Raw genomic sequence first — 15,414 nt, 5'->3', positions numbered from 1 at the left:
AAGTGCTTCATTCGCTACTGTTACTATTCTGCATAGGACTACAGCTAATGTTTTAAATTAGGTGATTTCTAAAACATTTTTCTGTTCTGTGGCCAAGTTATGATACACCTCGTACAGTATAACCTGGCAGCAGTGTGACAGAATTCAACTCATCCAGGCATTTCAAAAAGATGTCCAAGAAGCATACAGTACCAAGTTCAAACCCTTCACCCCAAAGATTTACATTTAAGCAAACAGAATTAATAAGCCAACTCCCCAACACATAAGCCAGGATTTCCCGGTCGGCGAGCCGGGGGGGGCGAGGTCCGTTCACTGACGCGTAAAATGACCTGGAATGATGTCGGGTGGAACTCCTGACGTCACCCCACCTCATTTTAATTTTCAGGTCAGTGGGAGCTCAGCCAAATCAGCCGTGCGCCTGCCGGCCTGTCAATGGCCAATTGAGGCCATTTAAAAACTAATTGCATTACTTAAAGGACCTGCCCGTCCAACCTTAAGATTGGTGGGCAGGCCGGGAGTCCCGGCAGGCTTCAGAGAAAGCATGAAACCTCATCCACAGGCGGGATGAGGTTTCATGTAGGTTTTTTAAAAGTTAATAAAATTTTAACTAAAAGTGATGGACATGTCCCAACCCATGTGACATTGTCACATGAGGGGACATGTCAGGGAAATTTTATTATTTTTTTTGTTTTTAACATTTTTAAATTTGTAGCTGATCTCCCTGAGGCAGCTCTTAGCCTCAGGGAGATGAGTGCGCTCTTTCGCGCGCATGCGTGAAAGAGCACACACTCGGCTTAGGGAATCCCTCTCCCCGCCCCACCCGCACAGGGAGCAGATAGGGCTTCCTGGCGGACGTCACACTGGGCAGGACTTAATTGGCCCGCCCGTGTAAAATGGCAGCGCATCCCCAATCGGGGGTGCCGATCAGAGGCACACCTGCACACGCCCACTCCAGAACTTCCCCTTTAACGGGGGGACAATTCGGTCCATGTTTTAAAAAAACAAGTTCTAGCATCTGATTTAGAGAGCAACAGAAAACTGAGTATTTGATGTCAACAGGAAAGCACAAGTACATACTTTGTCATGTTTAAATATCCTCTAATGTTTTATTAGCTGCTATTGTAAATGGTTCTCTCTCTTCAGCTGTTGTCCCCTTCTCCTTTAAATCTGTCATCACCCCCTTCTCAAAAAACAATCCTTGATCCCTCCCAGTCCTTGCAAACTATCGTCCCATCTCCAACCTCCCTTTCCTCTCCGAAGTCCTTGAACATTTTGTCGCTTTCCAAATCCACTCCCGTCTTTCCTGGAGCTCCACGTTTGAATTCCTCCAGTCAGGTTTCTGCCTCTGCCACAGTACCAAATTAGCTCTTATCAAAGTCACAAATGACATTCCTCCTCATCCTTCTCTTCAGTCTTCAACATGGTTGACCACACCATCCTTCTCCAATGCCTCACTACTGTTGTCCAATTGGGTGGGACTGTTCTCATGTGGTTCCATCCTATCTACCTAATCATAGCCAGAGATTGCTCACAATGGCTTCTCTTTGTGCTCCTGCACTGTTATCTCTGGTGTCCCTCAAGGATCAATCCTTAGCCCCCTCCTATTTCTCATCTACATGCTGCTTCTCACAACATCACCCAAAAGCTCAGCATTAGTTTTCAAACGTATGCTGATTGCACCCAGCTCCACCTCACCACCAACTCTCTCGACTCCTCCAATGTAGCTAAATTATAAGGCTGCTTATCTGACATCCAATACTGGATGAGCAGAAATTTCCTCCAATTAAATATTGGGAAGACTGAAGCCATTTTTTTCAATACCAAATCCAAACTTTGTTCCCTAGCTACTGACTCCAATCCTCTCTCTGGCAACAGTCTAAGATTAAACCAATCTGTTCACAACATTGGTGTTACATTTGATCCTGAGATGAGCTTCCAATCTCATATTCGTGCCATCACAAAGACCGCCTTTCTTCACCTCTGTAACATCACTCAATTTCACCCATCTCAGCTCATCTGCTGCCGAAACACTCCTCCATACCTTTGTCACCTCTAGACTTGAGTATTTCAACACATGCCTGGCTGGTCTCCCATATTCTCCAACAAAACCTTGCTGTCGGTGTCTTAACTCTCAGCAAGTCTCCATTCTCCTCTCACCTCTCTGCTTACTGATATACATTGGCTCCTGATCAAGCAACATCTTGATTTTTAAATTCTAATCCTGATTTTGAAATCCCTCATGACCTTGCTCATCCCTATCTCTGTAATCTCCAAGATATCTATGTTCGAGTAATTCTGGCTTCTTGTACATCGCTGATTTTAATGACTCCACCATTGGCGGCTGTGACTTCAGTTGCCTTGGCCCCAAGCTCTGGAATTCCTTCACTATGCCTCGCTTCCCTCCTTTAAGATACTACTTCAAACCAACCTCTTTGATCAAGCTTATTGTCATCTGACTAAATGTCTTCTTATGTGGCTTGGTGTCATATCATAAGATGTAGGAGCAGAAGTAGGCCATTCGGCCCATCAAGTCTGCTCTGCCATTCAATGAGGTCATGGCTGATCTGATAATCCTTAACTCCACTTTCCTGCCTTTTCCCCATGACCCTTGATTCCATTACTGATTAAAAATCTGCCTATCTCTGCCTTGAATATACTTAATGACCCAGCCTCTACAGTAAAGAATTCCACAGGTTCACTACCCTCATCTCTGTCTTAAATGAGCGAGCCCTTACTCTGAGATTATGCCTTCTGGTCCTAGACTTTCCCACAAGGGGAAACAATTTCTCAGCAACTACCCTGTCAAGACCCCTAAGAATCTTATATGTTTCAATAAGGTTGCCTCTCATTCTTCTAAACTCCAATGGGTACAGGCCCAACCTACTCAACCTCTCCTCATAAGAAAATCCCTCCATACCTGGAATCAGCCTAGTGAACCTTCTCTGGACTGCCTCCAATGCCAATATATCTTTCCTTAGATATGGGAACCAAAACTGTTCACAGTATTCGAAGTGTAGTCTAACGAGTGCCTTTTATAGTTTTAGCAAGACTCTCCTATTTTTATACTCCATTCCCTTTGAAATAAAGGCCAACATTCCATTTGCCCTCCCAATTACCTGCTGAACTTGTATGTTAGCTTTTTGGGATTCATGCATGAGGACACCCAAATCCCTCTGTGTTGCAGCCTACTGCAGTCTTTCTCCATTTAAATAATATTCAGCTACTCCCTTCTTCCTGCCAAAGTGCATAACATCACGCTTTCCCACATTATATTCCATCTGCCACGTTTTTGCCCACTCACTTAACCTGTCTATATCCTTCTGTAAATTCTGTGTGTCATCCTCACTGCTTGCCTTCCCACCTATTTTTGTGTCATCTGCAAACTTGGCAATATTACATTCACTTCTCTCATCTAAGTCATTAATATATATTGTAAATAATTGTGGCCCTAGCACTGATCACACTAGTTACAGGTTGCCATCCTGAAAATGCTCCCCCTTATCCAAACTCTATGTCTTCTATTACTTAGCCAATCCTCTATCCATGCTAATATACTACCCCCAACACCATGGGCTCATGCCCAACTCCATCTATTAAGTAGCTTTATGTGTGATGCTTTATCAAATGCCTTTTGGAAATCAAATATATTACATCTACTGGTTCGTCTTCATCAATCCTGCTTGTTACCTCCTCAAAGAATTCTGATAAATTTGTCAGGCATGATTGCTCCTTCATAAAGCCATGCTGACTCTGCTTAATTATATTATACATTTCTAAATGCTCTGCTATTACATCCGTTATAACAGACTCTAACATTTTCCCAATGACAGATGTTAAGCTAACTGGCCTATAGTTACCTGGTTTTTGTCTCCCTCCCTTTTTTGGATAAGGGTGTTACATTGGCAGTTTTCCGATGTTCTGGGACTTTTCCAGAGTCGAAGAATTTTTGGAAGATTGCTACCAGTGCATCCACTATCTGTGTAGCTACTTTCTTTAATATCCTAGGATGCAACCCATCGGGTCCAGGGGACTTATTGGCTTTTAGCCCCATTAACTTCCCTTGTACTTTTTCTCTAGTGATAGTTATTGTAATTATTTCCTCCCCATCCTTTTGCCCCATGATTATTTAGTATTTTTGGAATGCCGTTAGTGTATTCTACTGTGAAGACTGATGCAAAATATTTATTCAACTCCTCTGCCATTTCCTGGTTCCCCATTATTATTTCCCCAGCCTCGTTCTATAAGAGGACTATGTTCATTTTGGCCTCTCTCCTCCATTTTATATATTTAAAGAAACTCTTATTGTCTGTTTTTATATTAATTGCTAGTTTACCCTCAAAGTTTAATTTTCTCCTCCTTCATTTTTTTTGGTCATCTTTTGTTGGTTTTTAAAACTTTCCCAATCCACTGGCTTTCCACTAATCTTTGCCACATTGTATGTTTTTTCTTTCAATTTGATACTATCCTTAACTTCCTTGGTTAACCATAGTTGGTTTATCCCCTTCCTAGAATCCTTCTATCTAGAAGGAACCCTTCCTATCTCTCACTCTCTCCGTGCTCTTTAAGGGCCTCTTGCCACTCTCTGCGCTCTTTAAAGGCCTCTCATCTCTCTCTCTGCTCTCTTTAATGGCCTCTTGTCATACTTTGTTTCATAATGGTCCTGTGACACATCTTGGGGCGTGTCATTACGTTAAAGGTGCTATATAAGTTGTTGCTGTTGTGCATATAACGAAAACTGTATGATCAACTTATTAGCTGGTTAAATATAATGCATACTGTGCACTTCAAGATTCTAAATTTAAGGAAACCTTTAGCTATTTAAAATTATCAAAAATTACTGCTATAGCTGTATTTGTGGCAGCATTAACACTGAAAATATACATGCTATGGCGTTTTTGAGAAAAAAAAAATCATGGCCTGTAATTCCAGAAGCAGAGGCATTTTTGGGCTATATGAGCTACCAAAGAAATAGAAGTGGTTTTACTCGGCGTTAAAATCCCTGCAAACCTATAGTGAAACCTTAACTGTCCATACTCCAATTTTTCAACTTGCTAATTTTCAGTAAAAATTCTTACAGAACAAAATCTTAGTCAAAACTTTGCCTCACTGTGTAGCCTGTCAACACCAATCTCCTGCTGTCCTCCTAAATCAACTTCTCAGCCCAGAAAAACATCACATTCAGTTGAAGTTAATTGAATTGTAGTTTTTGATTTCCATGCCAAATGTGCAAAACCAAATGTTCCGTATTACGGGAGATACAGAAAAAGAATCATTCTCGTTCTAGTGGATAGAAGTCATCCTATTGCATTTCTAATCAACTGAAACCACAATAAAATGGCGACTTACCTCAATTTAAAATAAGTGAATTAAAACTTTGATAAAAGGCTATGACATTCTTTTACAGTACAACTTGATGGTTATGAATCACCACCATCAGACGTTAGCTGACAAGTTAGTGAAAGTTCAAGCTGGCGAACACCTGCTAGCTCAGCTTAACATTAATAAACCACTAACTCCAATTCAAAATGAGTCTACTATGAAGAACATGCTTCATTCCTTCAGATTAGGGTCTTAAATAAACTTTAAACTACAACATTTTTAACATCTGAACATTATTGCCTTTTTAAAACTATGCAGTCAAGAAAGTCAGTGATGCATGTACAGATCAAACATTTTCCAGCTAGAGTCACCCGTTTTCAGTGACCTGTAAATTATATTTCACTGATAGTAAGCTAAAACAAGGAAAGATTAGTGCTCATTTTTGCAATTCCAGAGGTAATAATTTCTTTTCTTGACCTCTCCGTCTCAATCTCTGGTGATAGACTGTCCACCAATATCCATTACAAACCCACCGACTCTCACAGCTATCTCGACTACAGCTCCTCACACCCCGCTTCCTGTAAGGACTCCATCCCATTCTCTCAGTTCCTTCGCCTCCGTCGCATCTGTTCCGATGATGCTACCTTCAAAAACAGTTCCTCTGACATGTCCTCCTTCTTCCTTAACCGAGGTTTTCCACCCACGGTCATTGACAGGGCCCTCAACTGTGTCCGGCCCATCTCCCGCGCATCTGCCCTCACGCCTTCTCCTCCCTCCCAGAAACATGATAGGGTCCCCCTTGTCCTCACCTATCACCCCGCCAGCCTCCGCATTCAAAGGATCATCCTCCGCCATTTCCGCCAACTCCAGCATGATGCCACCACCAAACACATCTTCCCTTCACACCCCCTATCGGCATTCCGTAGGGATCGCTCCCTCCGGGACACCCTGGTCCACTCCTCCATCACCCGCTACTCCTCAACCCCCTCCTATGGCACCACCCCATGCCCACGCAAAAGATGCAACACCTGCCCCTTCACTTCCTCTCTCCTCACCGTCCAAGGACACAAACACTCCTTTTAAGTGAAGCAGCATTTCATTTGCATTTCCCCCAACTTAGTCTACTGCATTCGTTGCTCCTAATGTGGTCTCCTCTACATTGAAGAGACCAAACGTAAACTGGGCGACCGCTTTGCAGAACACCTGCGGTCTGTCCGCAAGAATGACCCAAACCTCCCTGTCGCTTGCCATTTTAACACTCCACCCTGCTCTCTTGCCCACATGTCTGTCCTTGGCTTGCTGCATTGTTCCAGTGAAGCCCAACGCAAACTGGAGGAACAACACCTCATCTTCCGACTAGGCACTATACAGCCTTCCAGACTGAATATTGAATTCAACAACTTTAGGTCGTGAGCTCCCTCCCCCATCCCCACCCCCTTTCTGTTTCCCCCTTCCTTTTTTCTTCCAATAAATTATAAAGATTTTCCTTTTCCCACCTATTTCCGTTATAAAAAAAAAATTTTTATGCTCTCCCCACCCCCACTAGAGCTATACCTTGAGTGCCCTACCATCCATTCTTAATTAGCACATTCGTTTAGATAATATCACCAACTTTAACTTTAACACCTATGTGTTCTTTTGTACTATTGTTGTTGACATCTTTTGATGATCTGCTTCTATCACTGCTTGTTTGTCCCTACAATCACACCCCCACTCCACTTCTCTCTCTCTCTCTCTCCGCCCCCCACACACACACCTTAAACCAGCTTATATTTCAACTCTTTCTTGGACTCGAACTCAAGTTCTGTCGAAGGGTCATGAGGACTCGAAACGTCAACTCTTTTCTTCTCCGCCGATGCTGCCAGACCTGCTGAGTTTTTCCAGGTAATTTTGTTTTTGTTTTTGTGTTGTTAATAATTTCTTTATGCTAGCAATGTTATTTCAGCCAGCTGGTTAAGTCACTTTAAGACCTGAATACGAAAAACAGTTTTCACTGTATTCAAATTGACTCAGTGTGGATCTACTGCAAGTTCCGTCCATTATTTATTGACTATCTAAAAATCTTCAAGATGTAAAGCTTGCCACCTACCCCAGGGTTTTACCAGTGCCATTGTAAGCTAATCATAATTTTTACTTAGTATTTTCCTCCCCTATGGTGGATCTGGTGTTTGATACCTCTTACAAAAATTAAGCTGTGGTTGGTGGTTCAGTGACAGAAGAAATGAGAATCAATATAATTAAAATTCCAAACTAAAATGCTGATTTACCATGGAGATTAAAAAAAATCATACTAGAAAGTCCACACCAAGGACGTTCAACACAAAATATTGTAAATGCCTTCCATTTTTACCAGGACTTTTTCCAAATTAAATAGCAAAAGCAGCCTTAATTTCATACTTTCATAATTTGTCAGTTAGCTGTTTTGGTTTAGTTCCATGTCTTGCATAATATGTTACTTAATGGGTAGGCCACAGTTTCAGGTCAAGAACATGATCAAACTTCCTACAATTCTTCTTTCATCACGATAATCATTTGCAACTTCAGTTCCTCCACCACATGAACATTAACAAACTTATTTAGGGATATTTCTACTCTTTTTTTTGTTTGCTTTCTTTCCTTCTTCCTGTATTGCACACAACTTCCAGCCTGACATGCCTCGGCAACTTCCTTCCTGCCTAAGCTGCTCTGACACCAGCTATGAGGACATGTATTAGTTGCATAGTAATAACTTGATCTCGCTACACTTCTTGAATGGAAAATGCCAATGGTCCAGCCGGACACCCACCTCATTTCCAACTGTTAGGTGCTACAATTACAGTTTAAACCCAGTCATAGAATATTTTTACTAAGTCTTTTTGCATTTGTAAACACAGTTTAGTGATGTAATTTGTGTCAAAGTGCACCTTCATGTCAAATAAATACCATAATTCTGTATTCAAAAAGACACATTGTTGTTCTGGCTACTTCCCTACTTCCTTCTTTTCAAAAAAAGTTACAATTAATATTGAACAACTTGAACAGTTCCCCACATGTATTCCACTTATTTAAAAAATAGGAAAAAAGTATTATTCTTGATATAGTACTGAGTGCTTGGCACAAACAGGCTTGGAAGTATTGTGAACTGTGAGGTGGATAGACCAAGAGAAAACGAAGAATGGCAGAATGGGCAGACATGTGGCAGATGAAGCATAATACAGAGAAGTGTGTAGGAAGAACAAGGAGGCAATAAAAAAAGAAGAGTGCATGCAGGAATTGGGAGCATGCATGCACAAATGGTTCAAGATGTCAGGGCAGGTTGAGAAAGTAGATAAAAAGGCATACAGGATTCCGGGCTATATAGATTATTTTTTATCATTCATGGGATGTGGATGTTGCTGGCTAAGCCAGCATTTATTGCCCATCCTTAATTGCCATTGAGGTGGTGGTGAGCTGCCTTCTTGAACGGCTGCAGTCCACGTGCTGCGGTACACCCACAGTGCTGTTAGGGATGGAGTTCCAGGATTTTGACCCAGCAATAGTGAAGTAATGGCAATATATTTCCAAGTCAGGATGGTGTGTGGCTTAGAGGGGAACTTCCAGGTGGTGGTGTTCCCATGCATCTGCTGCCCTTGTTCTAGATGGTGGCAGTCTTGAGTTTGAAAGGTGCTGCCTAAGGGAACTTGGTGAGTTTCTGCAGTGCATCTTGTAGATGGTACACACTGCTGCCACTGTGCGTCGGTGATGGAGGGAGTGAATGTTTGTAAATGGGGTGCCAATCAAGCGGGTTGCTTAGCCCTGGATGGTATCAAGCTTCTCAAGTGTTGTTGGAGCTGCACTCACCCCGGCAAGTGGATAGTATTCCATCACACAGCTGACTGAAGATTGAAGCATAGAATACAAAAATAATGAAGCTATAATGAACCTTTGCAAAACAATGGAGTATTGAGTACAATTCAAGGCATTGCATTTTTGGAAAGATGCCAGAGTTTTGACAGGATGCAGATAAGATTTACAAGAATGGTTCCAAGGATAAGGGGACTTCAGTTACATGGATAGATTAGAGAATCTAGGGCTGATCTCCAAACAGAAGAAAGATTTGATAGAGCTTCAAAATCATGAGGGTGTCAAGTCAGAGTAGACAGGGAGAAATTGTTTCCTTTGGTGGAAGAGTTGAGAACCAGAGGACACTGATATAAGGTGAATGGCAAAAGAACCACCTGTGAGATGAAGAACAACTTGTTTTGCACAAGGAGTGGTTAGGATCTGGAATGCACTGGTAGAGAGTAAGGTGGAAGCCAATTCAATCACGACTTCCAGAAGTGAATTGAATAATTGAAGTGAATATTTGCAAGGCTACAAGAAAGGATATGGGACTGGGACTAGCCAAGTTGCTCTTAGAGAGAAACTGTATGGACACACAAGCTGAATGGCCTCCTTCTGTGCTATAATAATTATATGAATGAATTATCCTCAGCTCCACACAAAGTGATTCCTGCTTCGCAATGACACAAACAAACTGGCTGACAGATTGCTTCAGGGCCTGCTAGTTTCAGACCCAAATGCAGATCCCAAATTGCAGTGAAAATCTAATCTGCTGCAGTTCAGATACCAATGGATACATTTAATCAGGGCCAAGAAGAAAAAAAAATGTAACGCAACAAAAGAATCTCAAATTGTTTTTTTTTATTCTTTCATGGGAGGAGGGCTGTAGAATTAGGGTTTGTAAGGATGTGTGGGACTGTGTAAATATGATGTAAAAAAGCACATGACTAAGAGAGGAGAGAGAGAAAGTTCATGGCTTCAGCAGTGTAACACCAAGTCAAGGATAGCTGTACATTGTTCAGTTGTATAAAATAAACCAGTTGATGTTTGAACATATCAATATCTCAGTAATCATTCCAAAGCTAAACTAAACATTCAACATAGTGACAGCAATGATGGATGCCAAAATACTGAAAATTCAACATTAAAGATTAAATGTCAGATCTATGGAAGTGGTGCCAAAACCGCAGGACTCTAAGACACTGTTGAAGAATTCCAAAGCTTCTCCGTAGATGAAGTAGAGGGAAGAGTCAGAAAATCAACTTTCAAAGTAATTCTGGGCTGTAACACAGCATGTGGTGGTCTATGAAAAAAAATCCTGATCGAACAATCATAGACTTCAATTCAGAGAACCAAGCAAAGATCGTGGAACTGGTCAACAACTTTTAAAATAGGTAAAACTTGATTTTAATAGCGCACTGGGAAAACCAGATCCACAGCAAGGGCGGGTTACAGAAAATCCTGCAGTCCTGGTCCAAGGTCAGTGCGAATACACATGACGACCACGAGGCAGCATAAAAAGAGGGGGAAAAAGTGGCTGCAAATACTTGATGGCCCAGTGGAAGTGAAGGGTTTATTGAAATAACTTAGAGCAAAGTAGTTTTTAAACCGCTTTGCAGCTTTCAAGAAATAAATACCAGGTCTGGCTAAGAGATCCCCAAAGAGAGACGGTGATGGTCTCAGTGAGAGAGTAAACAGTGCAGAAAAGCTTCAAATACTGGGAGAAAAATTCAGGTCTTGAGGTAAACCACCCAAAAGCTTAGAAAAGCCATGGATCCAAAAATTATGCTATCTGAGAGGTTTGGACCCATGGAAGGATCAAATTAAACTCAAAACTGGGCGTTTTGGAGAAAAAGATTCTTGAAGTTCCGAAATGCTTCAGAATTGGACAGTAAGTCGGAAGCTGAACAGGTCAACACACTACTTTAGTCCATAGGAACAGTAGCAGATGATGTTATAGCAAGACAAGGCATCAATGAGATCTCTCATAAATTTGAAGTCTTAAAAGCCTTCAATAACTAGTTCAACCTGAGGAACAATAAGTTTCTGGAAAGGGCCACATTCAACAAAAGGGTCCATAAACCAGGTGAACCAGTGGATGACCTTTACAGATTGGTTGAAGGATGCGAGTATGGAGACCTAAAAATAGAATTAATATGAGACCGCATTATAGTTGGTATTACCAATAAATCCCTGTCAGGCTAATTGCAATCCAAGGAAGACCGAACTTTAGAAAAAGCAATACAACTGGTGAGACAGAGGTCTGTGAGCAGAACAGGGAAATACTGAGAGGTGAAGAAAAACGCCAATACCCATATAGTTCTTTAAGTCCAGGGATATAAAAGAAGCATCAAAAAAGGTATAAGTTGGAGTGAAAGTACAAAACGCCATAAAACCCTACCAGTGTTGTGGCATCAAAAAGACCCACAGGCACAAACAATGTCCTACAAACATTGCAGAATGCTTTCTCTGCAGAAGAATGGGCCATTTTGGGAAGCAGTGCCAAAGTAAAACCTCTAATTCCACAGTTTCAAAAGACAAAGTCTTCAAGTATATGGCTATTAATAAAGTTGAAGAATTTCTGCTAGAAGAAGAATAAAAATATTTCCTGGGTGAGATCAGTGACCCCAATCATGCATTTTGGAAGACAGATTATATATATGTTAATGGACATACCACCAAATTTAAACTAGATACTGGAGCAAGTGTAACGGCTTTAATCCAACAGTAAAACATTGTTAACAACTCATTGCCTGCAGCCAATGGTCCAGGCGGGATCGAACTAAATGTCAAGGGAATGTTACAGGCAACATTCCAGTGCAAGGGAAAGCAGATATTGGAAACATTGTGTGTTCTACAGAATCAGGAATTCTCTCTTTTAAGTAGAAGATAGGCGTCAATCTTATCAGGAAAGTGGATGACTTCAGAACTGAATCCCTGAAACTATCCAACTGCAATGAAGATCTGGACTGATTGCTGGCAGTTTGGGTGAGTAAGGGAGTGTGAACCTCTTTGTAAAAATCTAATTTTGTTTGTATTTAGCATTTAACTGAAATTTACTATCTAAATTTCCCAGCCTTAAGCAGGGTTTCAGGACTCTACTGGAAGAGCAGCTGAAGTTTGCTAATTAAGGAAAGCAGCTTAAACCATTTTTTCTGTAACTGGGGTCAGCTAACTCCTTCATTTGAGAGGCTATATACACAGACATTTCAGTGAACTTATCATGGAGTGTGATTTTGAACAGACTGTTGGAGTTGGCTGATTGAGAGAATTTGCTTTTTCTAACTTTTTCACCCTGTAGGAATTCGTTCTTGCTCTTCTACAGGGATAGAGTTAGCTGTTAGTTGAATATCTGGTAAGTGGTTACATCTATTCTATTTCGAAGGTTTAAAATAGCATACAAATTGGTGGCAAGGTTAATAAGCTATATTAAAAAAAGGAAAATAATTAATTGAATTAAATAATTTAAGTAGTTAGAGACACATTAAGGATGGCAGGACAGGTGGTGTGTCACAGCTGCAGCATGTGGGAGCTCCTGGATGCCAGTGTGATCCAGGGCAAACACATCTGCAGTAAGTGTTTGCGGCTTGAGGAACTTCAGATCAGAGCTAGAGGCTGAGCTGCGGACACTGCAACACGTCAAGGAGGGGGGAAGTTACCCGGATACCTTGTACCAGGAGACAGTCACACCTCTTAGGACAGGGTCTTCAGGTTTAGTCAGTGGTCTGGGACAGGAGAGTGTGACTGCAAGTGAGGCAGTTAACGGGACCCAGAGTGCCAGAGCCTCAGCCTCTGCTTTTGTCCAACAGATTTGAGGCTCTTTCAGCTTGTTTGGATAAGAGTGGGGGCTACAGGATGGATCAGCTGACTGACCATGGCACCATGGTACAGGAACCCATTCAAGGGGGGGGGGGAACAAAATGGAATGTAGTGGCAGTAGGGGACAGTATTCTAAGGGGGATTGACAGTACTCTCTGCAACAAAGAACAAGAGTCCAGAAGACTGTGTTGCCTGCCTATTGCCAGGATTCAGGGCATTTGCTCAAGGCTGGAAAGGAATTTACAGTGGGAGTGGGAGGATCCAGTTGTCTGGTCCATGTAGTTACCAATGACATAGGTAGAACTAGGGAAAAGGTTCTGCATTGTCAGTATGAGCTGGGCACCAAAGTAAGCAGAACCTCAAAGGTAATCATTTAGAGATTATTACCTGAGCCACATGCAAGTTGGAATAGGGCAAATAAGATTAGAGAAATGAGTGCATGGCTCAAAGACTGCACTAGGCAAGCAACACAGCCCTTTGGATTCTTGTAAAAGTGGGTTCCAGTTCACGGGACACTAGCGCCAGTATTGAGGAGAATGGGATCTGCACCGTTGGGAAAATCTACACCTGAACCAAACTGGGACTGGTGTTCTTGCAAGCCGAATAATTAGGGAAGGAGAGAGGGTTTTAAAGTAAACAGTGGGGAGGATCCAGTTGCCGTGGTCCATGTAGTTACTTGGGAAGATGTAGTAAATCAAAAAGTAGAGACTGGACGAGAGAAAGGTATTAATATGGGAAATGATAAACATACCATGATAGGGAAGAAGAGCACAAAGCTGAGTACATCTGCAACCCCCTACCCGACCTCCACCAACTCCCCGACCCTCCACTCCTCCCACCCCAGTCCCTTCCAAACTCTACCACCCCGCCCCTCTGCCTTTCCCTCTCCTCACCATCTCGCCTTGCTCAGCCGATTTATAAACGTAAGAAACGATCTCCGTATGAAGAAGCTGGAAGAGAGCCTCATCCGCCATCTCCTGCTTATTCATTCTTCATTCGGTAAGTCCACTTGCCCCCTGTTCAGCGCCGAGCCCGATCCGCACGGACTCTTACTGACAGCTCGAGACCTCCGGACTCGTTACCATCCCAACAGAGGGCGAGCCGAGCCAGCCAGCTGGGCCGCGGAGCGTCACTTCCTGCCACACTTAAAGGCACAGGCACAGAGACAATAAGCTGGCGCATGACTATCCAATCGCATATTTGAACCCAAGAACCCGTTTTGCGTAATGCGTTCACCTTCAGAAAAAATATATTTTTGCATATTCCAGTTCCACAACAACTAAAATTCATTCTCTACACTTGGTAAATTCTGCAATTAGGGTGGAAAAGAAATTCTGGTGAAAGGTTATTGATCTGAAACGTTTAACTGTTTCTCTTTTCACAGAAGCTGCCAGATCTGCTGAGTATTCCAAGCGTTTTTTTCTTGTTTTCATTTCAGATTTCCAGCATTTATTGTATGTTGTTTTTATTTGCATTTTAAAAATATTTGAGTATTTGTTTTATTAGTAATTTATTCATAATAAATTAATGAGTACTCCACTACAAAAACATTAATAAAAATAGTTGAAAATTGTGTATGTTTTGTCCCCATTTCAAATTTCGGGATGCTTGGGAAAGAAACCAGAATACTGAAAGGTACCACTTGGTGGCGACATTTGGCATATAACACAAAGTCAAACTGCAACAAATCTCGAGTCAACATTACTATAAATCTACCCTTCCCGTCCCCCTTCTCCCAGTGTTGCATAGAAATATAGAAATTTTATGGAAATGAAGGCGGCCATTCAGTCTATTATGTCCGCACTAGTCAAAAAAAGGCTATGCAACTTAACCCCACTTTCCAGCTCCTGTTCCCTTAAGCCCTGTAGGTTACAGCATTGCAATTGCATTTCAATATATTTTTTAATACATCTATCCCCTTTCAAGCAGCGAGTTCCAGACCCCCAGCACTCTGGATGTACAACTCTCAACTCCCCTTTAATCCTTCTACCAACTACTTCGAATATATGCTCCCGGTTATTGATTTCTCTGTTAAAGAAAACAGGTCCTTTCTATCCATTATATCTATAGCCCTCTCATAATTTTATGCCGCTTAATTACGTAGGTCCAGAGCCTCCTGTGTTCTCTTTTGCCAAATATTCAAAAGCAGATTCAACCACAGCAGAAATTCCTAAACTAGATGGTTTTTAATATTGATCCACTATAGAAATTGCGTTTAACATAAAACTCTCATGTTAAACTAACACATCTCTAACAGCTGTATAGGACACAGTGTATCTCTTACTCAAAGCCACTATCTCACTCTATTTTGAACGGATTATCTTCATTTCAGTGCCCCTATTTCATACCATCGACTGATTGGTCCTTGCCCAGGAGGTTAGGCGTCTGATTGGAGATTGCTCCGAAGTTGGACTCCGCTGATTGGCAGATCTCCCTGTCTATCATTGTAATGCCAGGAGGGGCGGATCAGGTGAC

At 41.9% G+C, this 15,414-nt stretch overlaps 1 protein-coding gene across 2 annotated transcripts in view; it reads right to left on the bottom strand.

Moving 5' to 3' along the window:
* trappc6b (trafficking protein particle complex subunit 6B) overlaps positions 1 to 14,070 on the bottom strand; it is a 116,079-nt gene extending 102,009 nt beyond the window's left edge. Inside the window, exon 1 of one of the 2 annotated variants that reach the window (XM_041215102.1) lies at positions 13,833 to 14,070. In XM_041215102.1, coding sequence (XP_041071036.1) covers positions 13,833 to 13,928 — 96 coding nt within the window. In that variant the 5' untranslated portion in view covers positions 13,929 to 14,070. The remainder of the gene's footprint in view (positions 1 to 13,832) is intronic. The other variant, XM_041215103.1, reaches the window with a different exon arrangement.
* Positions 14,071 to 15,414: the final 1,344 nt, after the last annotated feature.

The sequence above is a fragment of the Carcharodon carcharias genome, chromosome 20 (genome assembly GCF_017639515.1).
Source record: "Carcharodon carcharias isolate sCarCar2 chromosome 20, sCarCar2.pri, whole genome shotgun sequence".
Lineage (NCBI taxonomy): Eukaryota > Metazoa > Chordata > Chondrichthyes > Lamniformes > Lamnidae > Carcharodon > Carcharodon carcharias.
Note: the sequence above shows the minus strand (reverse complement) of the source record. Positions and strands in the feature narration are given on the sequence as shown.